The 26,363-nt window shown below is 49.0% G+C and overlaps 1 protein-coding gene across 15 annotated transcripts in view; it reads right to left on the reverse strand.

The window, feature by feature from the left end:
• Positions 1-26,363, reverse strand: part of LOC122394696 (muscle calcium channel subunit alpha-1-like) — a 122,938-nt gene that overhangs the window by 8,793 nt on the left and 87,782 nt on the right. For 7 of the 15 annotated variants that reach the window (XM_043391740.1, XM_043391735.1, XM_043391744.1 and 4 more), the window contains exons 8-30: positions 24,669-24,772; positions 23,366-23,529; positions 22,476-22,578; positions 21,799-21,944; positions 20,872-20,945; positions 19,982-20,133; positions 16,382-16,592; positions 13,015-13,135; positions 12,513-12,604; positions 11,433-11,554; positions 10,319-10,404; positions 9,490-9,658; positions 7,981-8,110; positions 7,123-7,289; positions 4,887-4,974; positions 4,412-4,572; positions 3,973-4,119; positions 3,358-3,559; positions 2,750-3,019; positions 2,305-2,397; positions 1,681-1,972; positions 1,142-1,281; positions 309-747 (exon numbers count right to left, since the gene is read on the reverse strand). In XM_043391740.1, the coding sequence (XP_043247675.1) occupies positions 309-747; positions 1,142-1,281; positions 1,681-1,972; positions 2,305-2,397; positions 2,750-3,019; positions 3,358-3,559; positions 3,973-4,119; positions 4,412-4,572; positions 4,887-4,974; positions 7,123-7,289; positions 7,981-8,110; positions 9,490-9,658; positions 10,319-10,404; positions 11,433-11,554; positions 12,513-12,604; positions 13,015-13,135; positions 16,382-16,592; positions 19,982-20,133; positions 20,872-20,945; positions 21,799-21,944; positions 22,476-22,578; positions 23,366-23,529; positions 24,669-24,772 (3,673 nt within the window). Of the gene's footprint in view, positions 1-308; positions 748-1,141; positions 1,282-1,680; positions 1,973-2,304; positions 2,398-2,749; positions 3,020-3,357; positions 3,560-3,972; positions 4,120-4,411; positions 4,573-4,886; positions 4,975-7,122; positions 7,290-7,980; positions 8,111-9,313; positions 9,429-9,489; positions 9,659-10,318; positions 10,405-11,432; positions 11,555-12,512; positions 12,605-13,014; positions 13,136-16,381; positions 16,593-17,755; positions 17,958-19,981; positions 20,134-20,871; positions 20,946-21,798; positions 21,945-22,475; positions 22,579-23,365; positions 23,530-24,668; positions 24,773-25,266; positions 25,371-26,363 lie in introns of all 15 variants that reach the window. The other 8 variants (XR_006258914.1, XM_043391738.1, XM_043391745.1 and 5 more) reach the window with 6 other exon arrangements.

Here is a 26,363-nt window from a genome sequence, read left to right on the forward strand (position 1 = left end):
TTGTAGGCTGACAACCACTAGCGGCATAGCCAGTTGCACGGTTATGCCAATCACAAAAAGGCATGAGTTTATATGCTCTTGATTGTCCATTGTAACGTACGCTCTAACACCAACTGAAAAATAGCTCGAGCCGCCTCTAGTCTGGCCACCGCCACCGCACCAGCCGCCGTCACCATCACTAACCCCCTCCCCGCCCCCCCCCCCCCTCTGCCCTAGGCAGCGCGATGGCGCGCCGTTTAGTAAGGGAGGACAGCACGGCACACCACATCCGGGGCCAAGATGCAGGTCGCGCGCTTGTACTCCCTTACCACCCTCACCGCCCGGCGGCGGGACGACTTGATCCAGCAGCTTCGGCGACGTCCGCTTCCACACTTTCTTGATGATTGTGCGCAGCTCGGCGTTCATTTCGTCAATGTTGCCGTCGGTTTTTATCCTCAGTGATGTCCTCACCACGGCGAATAGTGTGGCGTTAAACATCACCGTACCGTCCGCGTTCAGAGGCATGTTCATCGACACGAGTCGTTTGCACGCCACGCGGTGCGGACACAGTTTGCCAAAGCCGAGCGGCGGTGAGATTTTCCGCAGCAGGGTGACGACGTCGACGTGCTTGATGCGTCCCTTGGCGTCGGGGTCGTACTCGGACCAGAGACGCACAAACTCGTCCAGGTGGTGAGGGCCCAGGATGGACCAGTCGCGCGTCAGGTAGTCAAAGTTGTCCATGATGACGGCCACGAACAGGTTGATGACCTGCAGATGGGGGTTTGGTGTTAGGGAATGAGCGTGGTGGTACGAAGGCAGAATCGTGGTGGTCAAGAGTAAGAGCAAAATGAAGGCGAACAGAATGTTTGAAATATCTCATCGTTGATAACACTTGGCAATTGCATGAGTACTGTATTTAATGCACATTGCACATCGGCCATCAAGGGCACGGCCTAATTTTTAAGTCATCAAGATCGCTCGTAGAACGAAAGTTAGTGTGATACAAAAGGTAGGCATACAATATACAGTATTATCCACGGTGACGTATTATCATGTAAAAAACTCCCCATCAACACTAGCAAAAGTCAAACGCCGGCCAGCTAGAGTCCCAAGAGTAGTTTTCTTTCTTACGCGCTGCCCCATGTCCAGCTGAGCATCTTACCAAGAAGGAACACAAGATGTAGAAACTGACGAAGTAAGGTATCGCGAAGACGGTGCCACATGTATCCTCCGGCTTTTCGTCCGACGCCGCATCACACTTGCCGGACACGCAGGCCAGCATAATGTCCTGCCATGCCTCGCCTGGCGGTGGAAGGGTTAGAATCAACACTCAGTTACGACCGTCGGGCATTGGACTTTATAATCCGGGGCCCAGAACACTATCAGCCGTAATGTACAGTGTGCAATATGCATCAATTATACAGGGTTGAGGACATTTCCATGGTTTTGGTCTAGGCTAACCTATTGACATGACGTATTATTCAGCCTCTTCTCCTTACATATACACACTAGCATTTACAATAACCTTCAAGTCAACAGTCATCATGGAAGGAATTATTTTAGCTACACGGGTGTAACATGTCTACTCATTCAGCATCCCCAAACATAACTGCTACTGAAACACATTCATTCATTCATACGTCTTGTTGAGCCCCCTCACCACCCAAACTCCACTCCCTCCCCCTCCCCCTTCCTACTGACCTGTGGCCGACCGAAACAGCACCAACACCGCCTGCGGAAACGTCTGGAAGTTGTTGTTCCGGTGTATCGACGTCTCCTCGTCAATCGCAATCTTTCCAAACACCTGCATCCCGACCACCGCGTAGATGAAGAACAGCATGACGATGAGCAGCGCGACGTACGGCAACGCCTGGAACGACTTGATGAAGGTCCAGAGTAGCGTGCGGATGCCCTCTCCGCGCGAGAGCAGCTTCACTAGACGCATTACTCGGAACAGACGGAAGAAGTTGATGCTGATCATCTTGTTGGCCGGCTGGAACGGAAGCAGAGGGAGGTGGAAGGGATGATGGAAGGAGCCAGGCGCAAATTGGACTGATGACAATCACTGACCAATGTGTCTGCGAATAGTGTCGTTGCTACCATCCATCAACTATATTTCTTAAATAGCTGCACTCCGAAGCCAAAGAAGCGCTGTAGCCGCGGTAAGCACTCTCGATACTACTTCAATGCATTCTCAATACCCCGCAGAATCGTTGTGACAAACAGATTCGATTCAAGCAGAGCCTTTCAACCCGAGTTCCACGAGTTGCTCACCCCAGGCAGAACCTTCCATACCGAGTTTCCCGAGTTAATACGAGTACTCACCCCGTCAGAGTTGAGTTTGCCGAGTGAAATGTCGATAAACGATCCCAGCACAATGATAAAATCAAACACGTTCCACGGATCGCTGAAGTAGTTCTGAAACACAAACAGTATGCCATATTTATCGATCCAAATACCGGTACAGCACAGCCTACCCGCGATAGCGCACGTATGGAGAAACTATTGAAACACTGATAAAACTTCAATATCCATCACCACACATATGAAGTACGTGGAAGCCAACAGTTGTGATCATGAACAGCTTCACCCAGGAGAACCTCAATCACAATACCCGCTAGCTATTTAAAATGAACTTCGATCAGCGACCGTCACCTATATATGTAGTTCAATCAGCGCCGATGCCTAATACCTATCCATCGGTCTACCCATTCCCCAAATACCCACCGGAGCCCACCCGTATACATCTGTCCCTCGCAGTGGCACCCACCTTAAACCTGAACGCAATCAGCTTGAGCACACACTCGACGGCGAACGCTGACGAGAATATGAGATTCAGCACGTCCAGCGCCTCAGTATAGGCGTCCGGCTGCTTGTAGAAGCCCATGGCTAGAGTGATGGTGTTGCAGAGAATGAGTACGAATATGAAGTACTCGAAGGGCTGTGAGGTGACGAACCACCACACGCGGTACTGGAGACGGTGCTTGGGGATGTAGCGACGCACCGGGCGAGCCTTCAGCGCGAACTCTATACAGTTGCGCTGAAACAGGACGGGGGAGGAGAGGTTAGCATTCACAAATCACTATATAAGCAGCAGTGTTTAAAAGCGAGAGAAAAACAACCACAAAAGCGGACCTAATAACACAGAAAACAAGCAATCAACAAAGTTCTCCGCGGCTGGCAGTCTGACAAAATTAATGATAAGCAACATGCTTGAAATTTAAATATCATCAAACCCCAGCACGCTTTCTCCGGTTACGATAAATTACAACCTGAGCCTTTGTCATTACAGAGAACAGAGCGTAATAACTAACTAGTCTCGAGCCGGTAGTAACTACTAGTTAGTAGCCTATCAATAATCGCCATCAGCCAACTGACCTGGTTTTTGTCCAAATCGATGTTCTTATACTCCTGCTCTCCCTCGCTCTGGAATGTGACGATAACGAAACCGACGAAGATGTTGACCATGAAGAAGGCAATGATGATGATATAGATGAAGTAGTAGATGGCCACCATCGGTCGGTAGTTGTAGATCGGACCCTCGTCCTCCGTATGAGAGTCGATCGATGTGTAGAGCAGACTGAAGAGAGGAGAAGAGAGGATAGAGTCAGTTATAGAGTTAGAGGTCAGTTCATTCGACAGTCGGAGATGGGCAATCAGGAACATCGATTTTAACTAACGTTTTAACGCTGAACCGCCGTGAGGGGGCCGATGAGCCAAACGAGTAAACAAAAATCTAGAGGCGTCTCTAGCTTATGACACTAACTATCCATCCCTCGGCGATTCAAACAAGCCGACACCTACACATTATGGACAATTGTACAGATATAATCTAAACCTCAATGTAGATCCCGTTGCATCTTTATCATGACGCCATGAACTACGAGAACACCACCCGCTGCACAGTTGATTATCACTCAGACCGTCAATCTGCCCGCCCTTATCCTACGCTCCAGCCCCCTTCCATCGCTCCCCCGACCCCCAGCTGCTCACTTTGGCCAGCCCTCAAAGGTGGACACAGTGAAGAGGGTCAGCATGGCCTTGCCGACGTCGTCAAAGTGAAAATCGTTCTTGGTCCATTCGCGCTCCACCGTATTGGGTCGACTGACATCACCCTCGGCAAACTCGATGTACTGACCCCTGAAATTACGGAATGGGGGTTTGGATCAGCATATTTGGGAACAGATTAGGACGTGCGGGTGGTCGACAGGGGCAACAAAATAACCAACTTTAAGTGGGACTGGTATACCTCATTGGTTTTATGGTCAAAGATCTTAGACAGTAAGTTTATATGATAAGATCTATATGATCGATGTGACACAAACAAAACCATACATTTCAACGCGATTGTAAACATAAATGAGCAATAAATCATTCAATAAGACACCACAATAATCCCCTAAGTTCTACACAAGTTTTCATCATCACCCACCTGCACTCTAGCTCGGTGAGTTTGGATCTGTCGTTGCAGAAGAAGAACTTGCCCTTGAACAGCTGTACACCGATAACGGCAAACATGAACTCTAGCAGGCACGTCACCAGCATGATATTCCAGATGGTCTTGATGGCCACGATGACGCATTGCACCACGTGCTGCGGACAGAGACGGGCGATTTTAGGAAACGATATTGACCCGGTGACTTCGGGCGGCCATCGGCAACAAATGACACTGTATTGAGACATTGCCGGAATAAACTTTATAAAATAACACTGGCCAGTGGACAGACAAAAAAGCTGAAACCTGATTGAAAAAGCTGACAACAATATGAACTCAAATACATCTTTATCCGAGGTAAATTGTTAGGATAAGACGACACAAACTATCGTGTAAGAGACAAGGCGGCGGATTCGTCCATCCTCTGGAAAATCAGTGAACCCCAGATATTCTGCGCAGCAGCGCCTCTTACCTTGAGTCCCTTGGCTCTGTTGATGGCTCGTAGCGGTCGCAGCACACGAGCCACACGCAGGATCTTGACCACAGAGATGGCTCCAGAGCTGGCGACACACAGCGCTTCCATCAGCGTCACTCAGGACCGCGGGTAGAAACGGTACTACTCACACCACGGTATCCATCCGCAGTAGTACACCCTAGACTCCTCTACATTTGACACAACGATCAGTCCAAATCAAGCATTGTCTGCTTTCATGTCGGGGTCATCTCCGGCAGAACCAGGATCCCTGTCGGTATCATACACAATCAGCGCTGGCTGTGGACACAGAATGATTGTATAATTATCGTCATCGGGCCCACCGGCGTCACCAGTCACTGATGACGTCATCAAGCCACGCTTCCAGAGCGACAGTCTGCGGCCTGTCCTCAGCTTGCAGTCATATCCAGCCACTTTATTTAGAAAGGCAGGGAGATCATGGGTACACTTCACAGGACATGTAACGTTAAATGTCGGAATATCCCTTTGACCATTCTTGTAGAAGCTCGGCTGATGAGTGGGTACTGGGAACATTTGTATAGAGATCAGATAGTGCGACGGACACCAACACTCGGCATCCACGCTCTTCATAAAAGTAAGTCTGGAACAAGTCTGCAAAAACACGAGAGCATGACAAACCATGTGAAAGGAGTTGGCCGGTGTTCGGCGGCCGCACATACACACGTGAAACATGTGTAAACACAGTCACTACGTTTCCATGACACGTCTAAATCGATTTAGCGAAATTTCACGTGCGTTTTTCTCGGAAACTATTTACCTTATGCAAAAAAATGAGCGTATATCGACACTTTTTTCAACCCCACATCTGCTCTCCCGTGAATTTCCGGGAGGCACGAAAGATCTCCTTTTAAAAGTGTCCAATCGTCCGATCCTGATCAAATATGTGTGTTCGTAGGCCTGTTCTGGTATTGCTTTATCTGCCAAGACAGACAAACTTGAGAAAAATCGAGTGATTGTAACTTTTTTGAAGGTCTCTAACCAACTTGTCTGAAATTCACCGGAGAACAAATGTGGGGTTTAAAAAAAGGTGTCGATATATGGTTTCTAATCCTATATTCACATTTCTAAACTATTCCTAAAGGCTATGATGGAGCAAATCCATTTTCCAAAATCGGCTTAGCTTGTGCCATGGAAACGTAGCCAGTATCTAGGGGAGATTTCCTATGAATAATACCAACTACTAATTGTCGATCCATTAAAACATTTCAGAGCTGAGAGACAACATTAGATGTAACACCAGAGAGGTATCAGAAATATGCTCAGGTGTGTAGTATTAAGTATTTTATGCGGTTAAAACACAGAACGTGTGAATGTGAAAGTGTAGAAGAACCAGCTGATGCTAGGAGCAGACACCATCGCACGTTATCATGTTACCATGTGCCACATTATGTTACCAATCAACAGACACAACATCGAAACAAACCAGGGGCAGCCGCAGATGTACAAGTCGAAAATGCGCTGGGGTGGCACGGCAAAACAGTTTGAGAGCATCTGCGCGGACAGCCAGACCCAACGGAGGCGAAGAAAACTTTACCGATTCATTTGGACGATGCCTATGAAAAGTTACGCAAAGGACAATGTAGATGATACCAAAGTGTGTTACATGCCGCGGGAATTTTGGCCCTTTTGCAGGACGTGGGGTAAAGAGTTCTCAATATTCTCCTTGAGTCCAGTTGTTAGTGTCTGAAGAATTACTTACATGTGGCTAGAGCGAGAAAAACGAAAAATCAGGGTTCGCAAAGTGATACATCGAGTTTACCTCATGGAATTAAGGATCTGTTTTTGTTGTTCTGGGTGAAGGGTAATCCTGAAACATCGCACCCAAAAGTGGCGTCAAACAATTACGTACCAATCGCTCGCGTCTTATCCAAGACTTTCGCGTCTGTTTTTGAACAAGGGGCGGGTGATATTTTGATGAAATTCACTAAGTCCAGCGCAAAAAAGTTAGATTTCTTCATGCAAAACCTAACACAACTAAACCTCGAAAATTACTAACTAAAGAGTCGGACACAATGACAGCACCTGTCTAAAACAAAAATGCAAACAAAAGACGTCTCACCGCGCCACGGTTTCAGACATCGTCCTTCAGCTATCCCCATCAACACTCAAACAGTTCCCTGAACGCTTCACACTCATTCAAAATGTGACACGGTGGCAAAACGACTCCCAGCCCGTCCCCACGACAACTGCTCACCTGAATATAAACGATATGAGCGACACTGCCACGACGAGAATATCGAGCAGATTGAAGGCCGAGCGGCAAAACGAGCCCGGGTGCAGTATGAACCCGTAGGCGATCACCTTGAAGCAGATCTCCACGGTGAACACAGCCGTGAAGAAGTAGTCAAAGTGGTTGAGAATCTGCAAAAAAAAATAAAAATAATAATGGGGTGATGCGTCTATGACATGTAATATTTCACAAACACGACTATTGAAAAACTCACAATAAACACATACAAACACTAAGTTTAACCTCCACGCCCTGAAATTGAACAAAACACCTGTCCGTGCTTCTATCCTCAGGATACTGAAATCCTTCTCCTCCACGCCACAACCCCCTACCGGGCTGGGCAGGCAACTTTATCTCATGCGGGCTGCTCCCTTGGAGCGGCACCGCTGCTCCCGAGGGAGCGCACCCCGTAGCCGGGTGCAGTGAGTGCTTTGGGGCTGGGTGGCCTGTCCTCTGGACGGGCTCAGCCCCGGCGACTCACTAGGGTGCCTGCCCAGACCAATGTCTCCCCCTAATTCCTATCATCCTTCCGGCTCTGCAATGGTCTTGTCGACCGAAAGGGCCTAACCCAACAAAACAAACAAACAATTGAACAAAAAGATCACATGTGACTTCACCTGTGATCTTTTTTCAATTTCAGGGCGTGGAGGTAAACTTAGTGTTTGTATGTTCACCTGTGATCTTTTTTTTTCAATTTCAGCATTTACCATTTTCAACTTCGCCATAAACTGTCAGGCCAAAACACCAGTCTCATACTACCCCCCCCCCAAACCACCCCGCAAAATCATGCAGCGGCCGGCAGCGCGCTCCGCTGCCGCTGACCTTGTTCCTGGCAGTGTGCGGGTCCAAAGGGTCCTCGGCAGCCAGCATTGCCGACGACACCAGGATACACACCAAGATGACGTTGCCGAAGAAGCTGTGGTTGCAGAACCAGTGGCAGAAGATGCGGAACCTGACGAACGCAGTTCGGGAGAGGTGAACACGAGGCGCGCGTGGCTGCTGAGAGCCGGAGGAAGCTGCTGGTGGGATGTGTTATATTTTTGGTACAGGTTATTCACTGGTGCTGACTCAGGTAAACGGGGCGTCCATCTAGTCAGTTACGGGAATGCAGGCGTCCAAACTAACGTTAATTTGCTGAAATAGCTCATCAGCCCAAAAACGTGGCATGAAATTATGAAAGAACAAACGAAGCCTTCCATATATATTACACGATGAATTAATATTCCGGTTAAGTCATGGATTACGATAAGCAGGGTGTCAATTCTTTTTTTTTCTGAGCAGAATGCCCAGGAAAATTGTTACATCATTACTCCTATAATAAGTCTTCAAAAATTGAAAACCCTCTGTACTCAAAATGTTCCGGTTGAGTTAGTCCAAAATTCAACACAGCATATGAAAGGGAAAACCAACACTGAAGTAATGAGGTGCATTATTATAATATGCTTCAGGACATCCGTAACTTTGTCCTTAGACATATGCGAGGAATTGTAAGGAAGTGTGGGCATTCGAGCACCGCAAATCCGTCTCCCTAGCACGCAGACTTGGTTTTGGGGCGACAGAGATCAGGGTCACCCGCGCTAGGACGGCGAATTTGCGGTACCCGAACACCAAGAGTTCCTTACAATTATCCATCTATGTCTTAAGATCCAGAGTTAAACAGAACGCTGACAGTCGATATTCACAATAGGCAATACATGACACACTTCATCAAGTCGAAACATACCACATGATAGACAGGGCACTATTTTCAAAATATTAAGCCTCATCGATGCATGTTAGACATACCGCACTAGCAGATTCACTACTTAGTTCTACGTAGGAGCGCACTCGACTACGAGCACTTCTCAGTGTTCTCTCCAGCGGCTATTGACGCGTTACTCAGAGCTGCTAGCACTACGGAGGTCTGCTACTGACAGGGGAAGGCACATTCTCCGGTCCAAGCGAGGAGGTGGCGCCCGAGACTGCCCTGCTCCAAAAACAAACGTTGTAAATCGTTCGACTCACTCGTTCTCACACACCTAAGAGCACACGCACACCTACAGGCTGCTGCGAGCAGGCGCGGGCGAACGGGAGAGAAGGGGAAACGAAGCCACAGAGAGAGCGCGCGCCGGTGTCCGTTAGTACCACTCCGTGCCGCCAGAGGCGCTGGCGTCACCTGTTCTCCGGTCCAAACACGAAGAAAGAGCTGTAGGGAGGAATGGGCTGTATTTTGGCCGGTGTCAGCTCGGAGAGTCGGCGAGGCCGAGCACCGACCACGTCCTCCTCTTCACCTGCAGGTCACAGAGGTCATCGCGATGTCAGAGGTCAGCCCAGCCCCGCGGCCACCCTCACCTGTTGGTGGGCGAGAACACAAAGAAACTACTGTACTGCGGCATCGGCTTGATCTTGTTCTTGATGGAGAGCTGCGACAGACGGCGCGGCCGCATTGTCGGCGGAAGCTCGTCGACGTCGACACCGCTCCCCGAGTCGCCGTCGCTGCCTGAGTCGCGTCGGCGACGTCCTGTCAGTGCCCCAAGCGGTTATACGGGGGGCCAGGAGCTCGGCGCGGCGCCGGGGACCGGGATAGAGCGAGTGCAGGGCCACGGGATTAGTAAGAGATGAGATGGTTAGTCGATATTGTCGTGGCAAATCTCACTCTCAAGCACCGAGGTATCTATTCGAAAGAACTATGAGAGAGCTGTAATTGAATAGGTCCATATGAACTACGCATATGACCAAGTTGAAATAGTTAGCGAAGAAATGCTCGAAACTTTGTTAGACTATTGAACGAAGTTTGACTAAGTTATAAGAGTTACGCTAATGAACATGTCTCACACAAGTTTGGAAAACGTGGGCAGATGTTAGTTAGTTGCTATCTAACTACCACAAATTATTAACTACGGGATGCATCTTAAAGATAAAGTAAGAAAAGCAAACCAACTATGCAGAGAGCCTATGCAACTTCAAACCGACTCCAATATCTCTCCGAGAACTGGTTCTATTGCATAACAATTTTGGGCAGCCTGCTGGCTTGAATAGTGTTTATGTAGTTTTATTTCGTACCAAAATGATGAGCACTGAACAGACATTGCATACTCTTCCAACGCGAAGTTGGTTCAATATAGCAGTAGTACACAACAGGACTCGGTTGATTTACGAAGACAGCGGCGAGGGTACATACCGTCTTCGTCGTAGTTATCGTATTCCTCGTCGCCCATGTCATCGTCGCCCATGTCGACGCTGGTCTGACTTCCCGCCCGGTCCGGCCTGAAAATAATCAATGCAGTCATTTACGCCGGTCAATTATCGATAGATGTCAACCTCAGAAGTAACGTAACAATGACGCGAAATTTTTAGCGTCACAATTTACGCGAAACCTTAAAACACCCACAATGCTAATTACTGTACATGAAGAGAAAAAGATTTGTTTTGTTTGTTTTGTTGGGTTAGGCCCTTTCGGTCTGACAAGACCATTGCAGAGCCGGAAGGATGATAGGAATTAGGGGGAGACATTGGTCTGGGCAGGCACCCTAGTGAGTCGCCGGGGCTGAGCCCGTCCAGAGGACAGGCCACCCAGCCCCAAGGCACTCACTGCACCCGGCTACGGGGTGCGCTCCCTCGGGAGCAGCGGTGCCGTTTGTTTTGTTGGGTTAGGCCCTTTCGGTCGACAAGACCATTGCAGAGCCGGAAGGATGATAGGAAATAGGGGGAGACATTGGTCTGGGCAGGCACCCTAGTGAGTCGCCGGGGCTGAGCCCGTCCAGAGGACAGGCCACCCAGCCCCAAGGCACTCACTGCACCCGGCTACGGGGTGCGCTCCCTCGGGAGCAGCGGTGCCGTTTGTTTTGTTGGGTTAGGCCCTTTCGGTCGACAAGACCATTGCAGAGCCGGAAGGATGATAGGAAATAGGGGGAGACATTGGTCTGGGCAGGCACCCTAGTGAGTCGCCGGGGCTGAGCCCGTCCATAGGACAGGCCGTCCAGACCCCCAAGCACTCTCTGCACCCGGCTACGGAGTGCAGCTCCCTCGGGAGCAGCGGTGCCGCTCCAAGGGAGCAGCCCGCATGAGATAAAGTTGCCTGTCCAGCCCGGAAGGGGGTTGTGGCGTGGAGGAGAAGGATTTCAGTATCCTGAGGATAGAAGCACGGATAGGTGAGAGAAAAAGAACAAGGCTATACTTGTAAACCCCTGGATGATGGGTGATAAAAAGGGGTCCCCAAACAATAATCCGCAAAGTGGATCTTTCGTTGTTCAGTCTTTTGAGCGAAAACAAGGTCTGAGCGTTTTCCCACTCACCCGACGTGGTTGAGTTCTGCAAGCTTCTGAGAGCCATATGGCGACCGATCCTGGTCTCCGCCTTCTTCTATCCGGTCTCCGTCCTTACGAGGGGACCCACTCCGCGAGCGAGAGCGAGCTTTCTGTGAACACAGCCACATACCACTAACGCCACCTGTCGACTGACTGCGTGACTTCAGCTTCCACGCCGACCGGCAGGCGGTTATAACATCTGTATCTCACAGGAAGCTGGTCACGACACGGAGCGGCTAAATTGATCGGAAATTGAGTCTCTTTTCTCGGTGCCTGTGCGAGTGCGCAGCCATGACAGATGGTCGGCGGTGGACCAGCTGAACGAACTCTCATGCCAAGAGTCCGCCTCCGCCGCCGCTGACAAGTCTGCAAACGGCAGTGTAACATGCGGGCATGCGTTAGCACGGATCAGGCACGGGAACGGTCGCCACTTACAAGCTCATCAGGGTAGTGATAGTCCTGTAATCAGCGACGCCCGCGTTACGGCCGAGGTTCAGGCGCTAAGGCGACAGACTAGACACTACGCAGAGCTCCCAGAGAAGATTCAGAGGACAGAGAAAGCGAGACGCAGGCGCAGAGACGTTAGCAGAGTCGGGTTTTATTTAGCCAGGCCAGTCACCACCGGACGTTTTAGTACATCGACTGGCTAACAGCTCAGGCGGCCGGTTAGTCAACTAGAGCAAACATCGACGTTTACAGGAAAATCTCGCACTAACAGACTGAGGCTGAGACGGAGCAGAAATTAGCATGGCAACTAAACATTACAGCTTCCTAAAAAGGACAAGCCTACAATTAACCACTTAACCTACAAGGTATTACAACAAAATAACTAAAATAAAACACCTACAGTGGCTGGAGCTCGGCAGGGTAACAGACGATTGATACTTGGAAAGTTTACCTGAGCAAACACTAAAAAACATCATAAAATTGAATACCACCAGAACACCAGAACTGACTTCCTTCCCTTCCTCTCTCCCTGACTCTCTTCTCTCTCTTTCTCTCTCTCTCTCTCTCTCTCTCTCTCTCTCTCTCTCTCTCTCTCTCTCTCTCTCTCTCTCTCTCTCTTACCTCCTCTTCCTCCTCTTTCTCGATGGCTGTCAGCGACTCGGCGTCTGCCAAGTTGTCCACGGCGATAGCCAAGAATACGTTCAGAAGAATATCTGTGCAGCGCTAAGTCAAGGAACATAACGTGAAGAGACTGAGATACAGGATCCAGACACGTCAAAGGTCTGGCACAGACAACTAATCAGAAGAGGTTGCTGTGCACCAATGAATAGCGGCCGCAATTAATAATTGTAACAAATACCCGGAAAAGCAGCTGATAAAATAATTACATAAATATGAAGACAGCCACTGACAGTACCTGCGTTCGCCGTATCACCAGACATGTGCACGACAGCAGTTAATTAAAAGTACTGCCAGTGACTGGAACGCACAGACTAGGACTTCATAATGTCATACCAAGTCTTCATTTCCAGGCTATATCCTAATCATAACCTAGCTCCTATCCCCACATCCCAGCCCACCACACACACCGCCACCATCTCCGTCTGACACCACCAAAGGATACAGTTGCCGCAGATGAACAGTATGATGAAGTAGGAGCAGGCCAGCGCGCCGACGCCTCCCACTCCGCCGTACGCCTCGATACCGTGGTACATGACGACGTTCCAGTCCTCGCCGGTGAGGATCTGAACGACCGGAGGCGGGTTAGATACGGGCCGGGTGGGAAGAGAGCGAGTAGATGGGACTTGAGGAACGATACGAAGCCATGAGGCTGAAGAGCTATACCAGGCCTAGGGCTAAATGCTTCAGTTTCTTGTACGTTACCAATGCTGATTTGGGAAAACTGTCACCCGATCAAAAACAAGTGAAGAGAGACCGAAAATGTTACGATGAATGGCAAAATGACACGTCTTAATGGAAAGACAATCGAAAGCTATAGTCAAATTGTTCGAATGTTACGAACATGACCAAATATTTCTTCGCGAAAACGTCATTTCACGTCAAAATGATGTGAGAACTGAGAACACTGATCACCACCAACCACCTCAGATTGTTGCCACTATCAAACATAAAACTACACATTAGTAAGCGCACCACAGTAAGCGTCACAACATTCATAAACAACAACAATCACCAACAACATTCACCACCCGACATAAGCGCCTGTCCGAATACATCCGTGCAGCACTGTTTTAACGTCAGAGGGACGCAACAGACCGACATTACGTCCAAGCCACGACCAGGCCCCGCAGATCCCAAGCACAGCGATCAAGCAAGCGTTCCACACCACAGAAAGCAGGGTTAAGTCGCCGCTACCACCATCTCTGGACCGCAGATGATAGTTAGCAGCGGTTGGATGCGTCGCGGCTGCTAGAACTGTGGTGTCTTCTCACCACCTTTCTCACCACGGGAAACATCAAAACTCACATCCAGCTCGTCCAAATCGAGTGAAACTCACCTCGCTGCTACTGACGCCAAACAAACGGAACAAAATCGGGGGAGGGTGGGGTACACCGTGGCGGTATGGCCGATAGGTGACATGCGTTAGAGGGAGGAACTGAACACACGGTAGCGGGGAGGGCAGGCAGCCACAGCCTAACATCCAGACACACGGAGGGACGGCCGGCGGCGCCCACGGCGCGCGGCACGGGGAGCGGCGGGGCGGGCGTACCACGGTTATAGCTGAGGAGCTCACTGAACTTTGGGCTTAAATTTTATCTAAAACTTTGCAAGATCCTATTTCCACTTTCTCTCAAAACCTGGCAGAGGAAAAAAAGAATTTCGCAAGCTCAGCCAGTGCACCATTGGCTCAGAATATGGATGAAACAGTAGCAATATGACCAACCATAGACCTCTGTACACCAGTCTATGTACAGAGGTGTACAGAGGTCTATGGACCAACTCAACCCAACAAAAGCCTTAATTCAATTGCATAGCAACGTGTCGCATGTCATTCGCAATTCTAAGGAATCACGGACCATCAGCCCACACGCAATTGGCGCTGTGACATGTGCTTGCACTTTTCATTTTCATCTCAATCAAAAATTAAAAGATGGAAAAATGATCTTTTTCCCAAATCAGGATACCGGCAAGTTCCAGAGCATCAGTAGGGGAGAGTGGGGTAATTTGGCCGCTTTTTTTTAGAAAACGATATAACTTAAAGGGACCCTCCCACCTTCAAAAAAGTTAATGAATTGGCATGAAAGTGATGTCCCTTGGTTCAGAAAGAGCGAAAACGAATATCTACCAAATTTCACCGAAAAATATTCACTGGTTTTCAAGATATTATGCTTTTACTTTTGTTTACTTTTTGGGATTTCCCCTGTTACTAGCGACTTTATTTGGAAGCAATAATTTGGCAGCCTTAAAGTGCGGCAGACGTTGCGCGCAAAGCAGCGTATACCACCACGTGTTAACGATGGTTTTAGTCTAAGATTTAAAAATCGTTAGATCTCCGCTGACGTCACAAATTCTAAGGGGGCATTCCAATGCATTAGCCCCTTAGAATCCGAAAACTGCAAGTTTGAAATTCCATATCTTCGAATTAAAGCATTTTTCGATGTTGTGAGTGCCCAAACCGGTATTTGCAGGCCATGGCCACCAATTTGGCTATCTCAACTCAAAACTAATGTTAAGGTGGGAGTGTCCCTTTAAAATTGACGACACATTTCTGCATTTTCTCAACGCTGGCAGGTGTCACATTCATTTTACTTTACTGGACAGTGAACTTGAAATGACAGAGTAATTACTTATATTGAAATTGTGACGTAATACAAAGGTCTGCAAGGCGGCCAAATTGCCCCACTAGCAGGGTTATTTGGCCGGGGGTGTGGGGCAATTTGGCCGGTGTTAGTTTGCGGTCGGGATTTTCTTTTATATTGCGAGTCAGCTTCAGATTCAGCAATGACGTGTCTCCTATGACGCATTTGCCGCATTTTGGATGTTGGCTCAGAGGTCACAGGGGTCGAAATAGCCAAATTAGCGGCTCTAGATGCGATCACAGTTTTTTACGAATAACTTTTGAAGTCATCAAGCTAGGCCAAAACTTCGAGTACCATCGTAATTCTCTCGTCAGTCCGCATCGAAAGATATATGTGTTGACCTTGAGAAGTCAAGGTCAAAGGTTGACCTCAGGTCACGTTGCATCAGGTCGCTTGACCTCAAGGTCACGTGATTTCAAGGTCATCATGCATATCATTCGATGCGCCTTGGCGAGCTGAACAGAATGAGACCATTTGTGCGGCTGTACCATTTTTATGTAAGGATTTATTAGCAAAAAACGTTTGGTAACCTTTGATGACGTCACATGCTCTTACAGTTGGCCAATCGGAAGTAAGGCATCAAAGTAGTCAAAGTTGGTCATGAATCATGTCAATTATGGTACAATTGACCATGAAAACTCGGCGCTCCCAGCATAGTGACCATGAGCGCACCGGCCAAGTTGCCCCGCTAGTCCCGGCCAAATTACCCCATATTGCCATTCTGAAAATTTTTGTCGATAAAGTCATCACGGCTTTACGGAATTAGATAAAATTGCTCTTGGAACCGCTGAACACCCCCAAGAATGGCGCTATAAGGTCTGAATTCGTTTTTAGCCCAAATGCTACATGTTATACAACTTTGTAAACAGAAGTAAAAGTTACCATTTTCTAATGAAATTAACGTTTTATTAATTTTGAATAAAACTACGAGGGGCAAAGTTTTGACATTTGTCCTCCAGTTATTTCTACCCATGACAAATGAATACAGACTAAAGTTATTTCACTCACTTTTATTAGACATCGTACAGGTGGGGGCGGCCAATTTACACCACCGGCCAAATTACCCCACTCTCCCCTACATAACCTGTTTCGTGGTGCGCCCCTCCCTCGGACCACCCAGTGCTCCGCGGCCTGCCGGGCGCCGCGCGGCCGCTCTCCACACCACTATACCTGGAACACTGTCAACAGGCTCTGCACAAACGAATCGAAGTTGCTGCGCGGCTTGTCATCCGAGTCGTCAAAGTTAAACTTGCCGCCGAATACCTGCATACCGAGCAGAGCGAAGATGACGATGAAAAGGAACAGGAGCAGCAGGAGCGAGGCGATGGACTGGATAGAGTTCAGGAGGGATGCCACTAGGTTGGAGAGGGAGCGCCAGTACCTGTAAAAACACGACAACGGAGAGAGACACGGGTTAGCCGCCGAACGCCGAGCGTCGGCCCTGAACGGGCGCGGCGCGGGCGACCCCAGCATCCCCGGCGTGTTAGAAAAGCGAAGCGTATGTTTCAGTAAGCGGCGGATGCTGGCAGAGCGGGAGTGAGTGCGTGAAGCCATGTTATGTGAGCCGAGCAGACAAGAGAAACGCATGGTCGTGTGGATACCATGCTAGCAATCAAGCGGACGGCGTTCCTCATTAGCGATCATGCAAACATACGGACGGACGGACAAAATGACAGTCGGGCAGACGGAAGGACGAAAGGACGGGCGACGAAGAGCAAATGGACGTACAAGTGGGCAGACAAAATGGATGGATCGACACACGAATAGACGGGCAGACGGGCGTACATACGGTCAGATCGGCAGACGAACGGACGGACGAACAAACAGGCAGGCGAACTGGCGGACGCGGATGCGGATGCAGAAAAAGACGGGCAGTTGGGAAGTTCCCACCGCGTCCCTGACAGGCGTTGACATGTCCGTTTGTCACAATAGTTGGGATCATCCCGCCAAACTGACAGGCAGCATTAAGTCACCCATTCTGGCGGACAAGGGAACTCCCGAGCCCGAGGCATTGTATCGACTCCGACGGGGGTAATGAAATGTCGTCCCCGATCTGCCAAGACGGACCGACGACAAGGCGGGCGGCCATAACGGAGTCAGGCCGATTTATGGCGAGACCGCTGGCGACTGTCGGAGACAGAGAGAGGATGGGGAGAGGGAAGAGAGGAGGGGATGCTGACCAAGACGCAACTGGGGAAGAAACAGAGGAAAGCGAGGCAGAGGAAAGAAAGACAGGACATAAATGCGGAGAGCAAAGGCACAGAGGATAGAAAGGCAAAACGTTGGAAAAAGGATAGAGCAGCAAACAGACGAAAGAGGACATAGAAACATAGGACAGAGGAAGAGGAACAGAGGACATATATGCAAAGGATGGACAGCCAGAGGAACGGAGGCAGAGTCCCTCGCGCCCAGGCCAGAGCTGAGCCAGGTGTGCGTCAAGGTAAGACACAAGCCGTGAATTTGTACAAGTTGGGAATCTCAGGCAGCAGGCGATAGATAAATCATCCCCCCGGCTGGGGGCGACCGGAGTCAGTGACTATGTACCTGAAATACAGTCATGATGGACTGCCAAAACGAGTCGAAGTTGCTGCGCATCTCGAGCGGTCCGTTCAGTTTTCCACCGAATATCTGCATCCCGAGAAGGGCGAAGATGAATATGAAGAGAAAGAGCAGGAACAACAAGGAGAGGATAGACTGGATGGAATTCACGAGGGAGCGCACCAGGTTGCCCAGACTTCGCCAATATCTGCAAAAGAAAAACTAAACATAAACCCAAAAGCACGGACATGTATGATGTACGTCGAGCTAATGTGTTAGCAAACAGCAAACAAATCAGAAAATAACTCAAAATTAACTAAAAATGCAACAACAGCGGGAAAGCCGGCGGGTAAAACGAAACAAACTAAATACATGTAGGGTTCATCGAGTTACGACATGCTCGAGCCAATTACGACACTGCGCAGGGGAATGTTTAACACATCATTCACCAGCACATACATGTTTCTTCAAACACGACGTCATAGGCTACATTATCAAAACTACTACTTATTCCTAGGAGACACAACTGCATAACCCAAGTAAACTACAAAGTAATGGACGCCATTTAATTGCGTCCCAGAAAAGCTATTTCTGGCACCTAAAAGCTGACTCGCCCCAAAATTGGTCCTCAGCACCTATTTGGTGGATACCAGCACCAATCTTGGAAAATGACCTTAATTAGCTGTTTCTGGCACCTATTCATCGGTACGCCTTATTCTTTTTTCTGAATCTGGCACCTAAATGCTGAGCGTAGCACCAATCTAGTAGAAAAATGAACTACTGGCTGGTAGAATCATGTTGTTCTGGTATAATGACCCCTGGAGTCTAGCCTAAAGGTTGCCAGTGCAGCTACACTCTAAGACAGCCCCGTAGTGATCTCAGCATTGTATATGACGTTTAAGTAAGCAAATAATATTAATTTGTTTGAAAAAAAACAATGTCATTTAAATATTTAAAAGCATTTATTTGTAATGCTTTAAGGGAAACATTTTTGTGAGTAATTGTCTCGATTTTGACCATTAAAACGGTATTGTATTTTTTGACGTCATCAAATAGCTCCAAAAAAGAAATGTAATGTTTTCATTCCGTTCAAGGCCGCTGAAGAAACGCGGGATCTTGCGTGGGACATTGTCCGTTGTTTGCCGCGCAGAGTTGTGCCGTGGTTGTGCCTTTTTCATCCGTTTCTTACGTATGGCGTATGTGTGCATGAAGCTTTGATTTTGTTTTTGGTTATTGTGTGGCCGGTCAGTCAAACGCCCCTGTAGAAACCGGATGCTGCGTTTGATCGAGATGGAGTCAGACGATGATTGCAGAAAGCTAATAATATTGAAAAGAAGGCCGGTTGTGTGGCATGTCTGTTCAGAGTTGACATTTTGCTTTACTCCAGTTTATGACCTGAGAGCCTGGCTGGAAGTGACGGATCCAAACTTGTCACGTTAAAATGGCTGAGGGTGCAATAATCTCTAGTCTCTACATAGCGGGGTGGTATAGGAGCGTCTTGCTATGCTGCACCATAGCTGGCTAGTGATTCTCTTTTGGCTAGAAATGGCATTAATCATTATCTCCACTGGCGAAAATGGCACTTGTCATCACCGAATGCAACGTTCATGTTGTTAGGATACATAAAATCAGGAAGATTACGCGAATTAGGTAGGCAAACGTGGAATAAAATAGGTGCTGGATGTTTTGGTTTTGGTGCTGAATCAGCAAACAGCAAATACGGAGTTCAACTAGATGATCTGGCAACTTTAGGCTGTGTGGAAGCAATTAGGTGCCAGATTCAGATATTAGGGTCGAATAAGCATTTTGGGGCTGATCAGCAATTAGGTGCCAGAAACAGCTTTTTAGGGACCAGAAACAAATATTCCCCCAAAGTAATGACTACAAATGAATAGCATAACTGACCAGCGCAAATAAAATTCATGTGTTTTATCAACTCTTAAGATCCTCTCATAGATCAACAGGTTACCGCATTTCGAATTAACACGACATTGAAAATGCAATGACAGCTGTCAGTATTTCTAAGCGTCTTGTATAAACCAGCCTTATTCCCACTAGCTCATATAATCCACGTGTGCATCTTGCAAAAATTTACAACTTTTATGTGGGTGTCGAATAACGCACATTGCCCTTTCTGCTGGTCACCCTGACCTCTGACCCTTGTACTGACCAACCCTGACCTCTGACTCTTCCCTGATCCCCAGCCCTGACCTCTGACCCCTATCCACTGACCTGGTGACCTTAAACACCCGGAGCAGCCGGACACAGCGGAGCACGGAGACACCGAGGGGCGGCATAACGCCCGTCTTGGTCAGCAGTACTTCCATTATACTGCTGATCACCACAAAACAGTCGAAACGGTTGAACAGCGACACGAAATAACTCTGAAATGGCAGACAGGAGGCTGGTTAGACACCGGAGACAAATGTGAGGCAGTGAGGCCATGAAGGGCCGAGGGAGACAATACAGACAGGCAGTGAGACAGAAGCGTGATGTAGGGGTAATGGATTGTGTAAGCGGCAGTCGCAGATGGGTTTCGCCGTATTATGGGAGTTGCTGAGTGGATCATGCACGTCAGTGGCAACTTTTCAGGAAACGGGCAGCACTCAGTTATAGCAGGACGAAGTCGGTGGGTAGGTTGGGTGGTTCCCCGCCACAGCGGGAAATTTATGGCGTCATTCATATGCCCAGTGAATTACATTTCATTCGCGCAACAGCATGCTGAGAACTCCCTCATAACGATCATCACTTCCAGACATCACTAAGCCTGTAGGCTGCTTGCGCGGTACCACACATTAGTTAGTAATACAGCAAAGACAGGTAAGTCGCGTTGACAAAAACTTCGAAGTCAAAGCTTCTTCAAAAGCTTCCGGCCACATCCAACGCTCTAACCCCACCTCCCGGAACCGCGGGCGGCGGGTCGGATAGAATCATGTCTGCTCCATTTTCTGTCGCGGTACGGAAGACAAGACTCATTACTGCGGCGGGCTCTGCATCTGACACCGTCGCCGCCGGCCTCATTAATGCAGATGAAAGGCGCACTGGTACGCGCCCCGTACCAGGAACTGTACAGGGAGAGGGGTAGGGAGGAACGCACTGTCGGCGCAGGACAGGGGACTTACCTGGAAACCGAGGGCGTACATCTTGACCAGCATCTCAATTGTAAAAAGCACGATAAAAAACAGGTTGCCAATTTCTGTGGACGGAAGAGAGCAATGGTGTTAAAGTGAGTCAACAAGCATACAAAAGCTAGCTGCAATTGAAGTGCGCTTTACGTTCAAAATTTACTATTAACTGTGTTTTTTTTCAATAGGTTATGCAAACAGTAAATTCCGTTACAGTAGCATCTTCACTTAGTTAGCCAGGACAAGTTGTCAAGTTCGTCACCGTTTAGTAATCAAAGAAGACTGAGCTGCACCAAGGCCAGGGCAAGCGTGACACTCGTATTTCAAATAGCAACAAGTCGGTCATCCCTAGACTTATATTGTCGCTACAAATCATCTACAAAATAATAGCTGAACTTGGAGTGAAACATTGTAGCTGTAGCATTCTGACGGTAGTTAGCCTGAATTTATGGACGGGCCAATCTGTTGCTGCTTCCTAAGCGTGTCGTGTGAGGTACGACGATAGCGTGCGTTTACACCCACGACACAGTGAAGATTGGTGATCGCAAAAATGGGTAAAACAGACGGCATAACCTGGGGCATTTCACAAAACTACCAGCCTACGAGCTCAACTACATTAACTGATTATATTGCTTGACTTTGTATATCCGCATACCTCGGTCACCCCATAACCATCACAAACAAAGCTTCATTTCTGACTGCAATCCAACCGGACATTAATTAAACCACACCCTAGATTAACTGGTCGAGCCAGGGCGGCTGATCGTAGTGCTCATATAGTTAGTTACCGGAACACTACTCACCCTGAAACTGGTCGAGCCAGGGCGGCTGCTTATAGTGTTTACCTAGTTTTCCGGGACACTACTAACGACGACCTAAAAAATCTGGTCACAGTGTTTACTTAGTTCCCGGGACACTACTCACCCTGAAACTGGTCGAGCCAGGGCGGCTGGTCGTAGTGTTCCGTGGCCAACACTCCCGTGTTCAGAAACACCAGGACGATGATGAGCCAGTAGAACGACTGCGACTTGACGGCCACGCGGAACGAGCGCTTCATTCGCCGGTTCCATCTGGAGGGGCAGAGAGAAGCCGTTACGATGAGAGAGCTCCCGTCGACGGCGGCTCAGTCATGGGCGCCACAGAGGACCTCCTCTGAGGGTGTTATTACGACAGGCTGACGGCGACAGAGGAACGCCGTGACGTTGATAAGGGATCAGACAGGTACCGGCTTATGTAAGAGATGAATTACACCGGTAGCAGGCGGAAGCCACTCTGGGAGATAACTTCCGCCACCGGATTGCTCTTGGACGGGAAGTGGAGGCTGTTACGCAACGCGTGGGAAATATGTGAGGTAGGGTCTTTAATCAAGAGAGAACAATACAAATTAAATGACAGCGTAAGTCACTCAAAAACACTGCAAAAAGGAAATTCGGTAGAGAAGGAAATTCGCATGAAGAACAAAAGGTCAGCGGAAACCTAAAAACTATTATGTCAGTTAGCTTCGCAACTCGTCTGTTCTTTTTAATATCTGTTCAATATCTGTTCTTTTTCATAATTAGTGCGCCGACAGATCAAGCTTTTCTCGCAGCTGAGTTCCTCACTTTTCGAATCCTTTCCGCTTTTTCGCCCAGCACGAGAGGTGTCTGCTGTCGACCACTTCAGCGCCGTCCTCTGCCTGGGCGTCATCTTCTTCCACGTGTTCATCTGGGGAGGGCACAACATACGAAATGAACGACCTCAGCCCGGATTCAGGGACGATTCTGAGCTGAAAGAATGGTGCACCTCCTTATATAACTCGATGGTCACAGAGCTGTAATGTGAAGCGCTTATACACAATGCAGCCTTACGACATTACTTGCGGGAAAAGTTCACATGACTAGCTGTCTAAATTCAAGCAGTAAAAACAACACGAAGGAGTTCAATTTCATGGAATGGGTTTCATACAACATTTAAACACATGTCAAGACGGAATGCTTATCTGAGATTCATGACATCTTACTCCCACGAGAAAAGAAATGCCAGTGCAGTGCCAAGTCTGGACATTTCCCAACCAATCACTGACTATGAGCAGCCATAACAACAGGACAACTGGACGGGCTGGGGAACGGTCCAGCCGCTGCGCTGTTTACGTTTACAAATGCCGCACCTACCGACCCTGTGCTGTACCGCTCAGCTATGGGGACTGCCGGGACGGCACCGCCCCGTTTACCAAGTGACCCCTCCTCTCGACCCGCTTGACTTTGTCCCTCTCAGCTCTCTGGCTCCCGTTGACCAGCCCAGTCGCCCGTCATTGAAACAGTCACTCCTTCACTCACTCATTTGTCCGACAAACCCGCACACCCAGCTCACTCATTAAGTACCATACCAGCAAAGCCGCCATTAGTTCACCACTCCCGGAGTTGCAAGCATCCCATCTTACTCCCCTAGCAGCCTGATACCATCCCACGCTTCCCCAACTCAACACTCCACTCAAACTCTCCCCACAACTCACGGAGTTTGGTCTCGTCACCCGGCTCGTCTTCCTCCGGTTCCAGGTACTCCGCCTGCGTGATCCAGTCCAGGTAACCGCGCAGATCCTCTTCCAGTTGCTGTTTTTCTCGCAGTTTCTGGAAGTCACCGCGAGCTTTCGCCTTCTCTCTTTCCTTGGAGAACTCTCTGTAGGTGGAATGCGGTGATATCGTCAGAAAAGGAACGATAAGGTGAAGCGATGTAGGGAAGAGGGTAGACCTAGTGCCTACGCGAGTGGAATATGGTACAGATGATGATGCACAAGCAACTTGCGCTGGTTAGCTGCACTAGTTTCATGCCACTAAATTAAACCTATAGTAAGTAACAATAAACAAGTCATAAACAGGCAACTATGCCACTATGATTAGCTTAACGAGTCATGTAATGTGAAGTTAATAGTAACATAACGTTAATTTCTGAAGTAATGCATGTCGCTGCAGTTGTAAAACGCTAATGTTACCACTGAGCGGTAGCGACCGCTGAGTTAAGAGCTATTCATTGTCGAGGCCGGGTCATTTTACACTAATATCTCAACTACAGCGGGAGATTCAGAGCAGAACACAACCAAAGCGATGTGCGTGTGTGTGTGTGTGGCAGCCAGGGATGTGCCTGCAGTCCAGGGGTGAGATGCGGGGAGGGCCATGCCAGCGAAAAAAAAAAAAACACAACCATGCGGAAGGGTCATCGGTTCACACAGTTTCACTAATTACCGCTTTTTTAATGGCTCATTACCACTACCACACTCAACTGTCAGGAAAACAGCTTAAGGCTAACCGCAAACATCGATTTTACCTAACTCACATCGGCTATCATAGAGGGTGAAAATGTGACAGATAAAAGTGGGGCACGACTAGCTTTTGAGCAGGCCAGTCACTCTTCAGCAAAGTTACTCGAGCAATTTGGCACACGTCGGCACCAGGAGCGATGTAGCTGGCTTTTTAATCTCACCGGAGCTAGTTATCAGAAACTTACCACCGGGGCTGATCCCGCCAACAGGCATACAATTTGACTCGCTAAATTACTAATGTGACTAAATCCCTCCCGCAATCGTGACCCTCCACAGACCTTAACCGATCGGAAACGTACACGGACCACGATAGAAACAGCAAGAACTTGTACACGTTAACACTTTACGTCTATCGTGCCAAGTGTACATCCGACCGCAGTCCTATCAAAGAGGAGCGGCGGTCGGTGTAACAGAGGCACGTACAAGAGAGACTAACGCGTGCGAGTGACCAGTGACACTAACAGCCCCATCAGAGCCAGATTCGAGAGACGGAACTCACCCGCTTAGCACACCGAGAATAAGATTCATAACAAAGAAAGCGCCGACGATCATCATCGATATGAAATATATCCAGGGCCACGACTGGCCTGATGCATCCTGAATCTGGGGCCGAGAAAACAAACAAAACGTCAGCAAATCGGCCGGCACAGACGGCGCGCTCTCTCATGCAGGACACACCCTGACACAATCAAATGGGGGCGGGGGAGGGGAGGAGAGACGGCTGACCATGCGGCCTACCAACGGGGCGGGCGGGCCGGTCACACGCTCCCCCACAGGTCACCCCACAGCCCGGACCGCGGCGCCGTCACCGGCACAGACACTGTCCTCTCACAGCCCGACACAGCCCATCCACAGTCGACCGGCCCCACCACCAGGCAGCGGAGAAGGCGTGAAAGAGAAGAAAACAAGCGAAATAGAAAGCCCGACACCCCGCTGTGGCGACCGGCGGCGCACACCCAGCCCTGTTCCGATCACACGAAAAGCCAGCGGCGGGGTGCGGAAGGCTGAAAGCGGAGGTGCTCCTGAGAAAAAGCGCACGCGGGCACACGCACACGCCGGCGGGCGGTCCAGCGCCGACAAAGAGGAACTTCACTTACCCGCTCAACACACCAAGGACGAGGTTAAGCACAAAAAACGAGCCCAGGATGATGAGGGTTAGAAAATAGATCCACGGCCAGTAGCTCCCCAGCGCGTCATTCATCTAGAGAGGCAGCCAGGCAGACGGGGCAGTGTTAGCGGTGCCGGCCGGGCGGGCGCGTACGGCGCCACACAGCCAGCCAGCGCAGCCAACCGGTCGACAGGATAGCCAACCGGCAGTGGTCAGTCAGTGTTAGAGGCTTCAGCCCTGAAGCTCTATCGCAGACTATGAACATATTCAGACGGACAGACGGACAGACAGACAGATAGATGGACAGACAGACAAGGAACGCCCAGCACAACTCTTGAAGACAGTTTTGGTGTTCAGGCTCTCAGTAAGATAGAACAGTCGCCAACACGGACGGAAAGACAGACAGAAAGACAGACGGATAGACACCACCACCGGACAGACCAGGACATACTTAAACGTACAGTATTCTTAGAAGGAACTGATCAACCACAATCAGTGTATAATTGAGCAGAAAAAAAACTGACGGCAACTAAAAATACTAAAAAGCCATCCCCGCGAGATTCATATATGTAAGTATCAAAAAGCCGCTCCCGAAATCAGCGTCCGGTTAGTAGGCAGCTATGAAGTCTACAACAGTGTTAATTTCCGGAGCATTTACAGCAGTGCAATCGTTAGACAAATCCTATTCCCCATCCAGGTTCAAATGACTGCAACAGCTCAGGCATATACATATAATGCACGTGTGGACCGGCACAAACGAACAAACACATAGTTCTAAGCACATTACAAGCATCCCGTAGTTGCACCAGTGCGCGCCTGGCATGTTATCTGCCAGTGAAAAAGGTCCGTGAGATACTGGAAAAGAAGTGACAGTCACAGGACAGGTGAATGCGCCAGGGATGCCGGATGTCCAGCCTACGCTGCGGAAAGAGATGTTTACAAACCAGGGTAATTCGGGGAGTAATTAGGGGAAACAACACAGAACGAGGCATACGAGTATCACACGACACAGCGGCCAGCTAATGCTGAGAACCGAGAGCATTAGCAAAATGACAAACACAAAGAAACTGAAACAATTGCAATCTA

Source organism: Amphibalanus amphitrite, unplaced genomic scaffold, assembly GCF_019059575.1.
Source record: "Amphibalanus amphitrite isolate SeventyFive unplaced genomic scaffold, NRLGWU_Aamphi_draft 000606F_arrow, whole genome shotgun sequence".
NCBI lineage: Eukaryota > Metazoa > Arthropoda > Thecostraca > Balanomorpha > Balanidae > Amphibalanus > Amphibalanus amphitrite.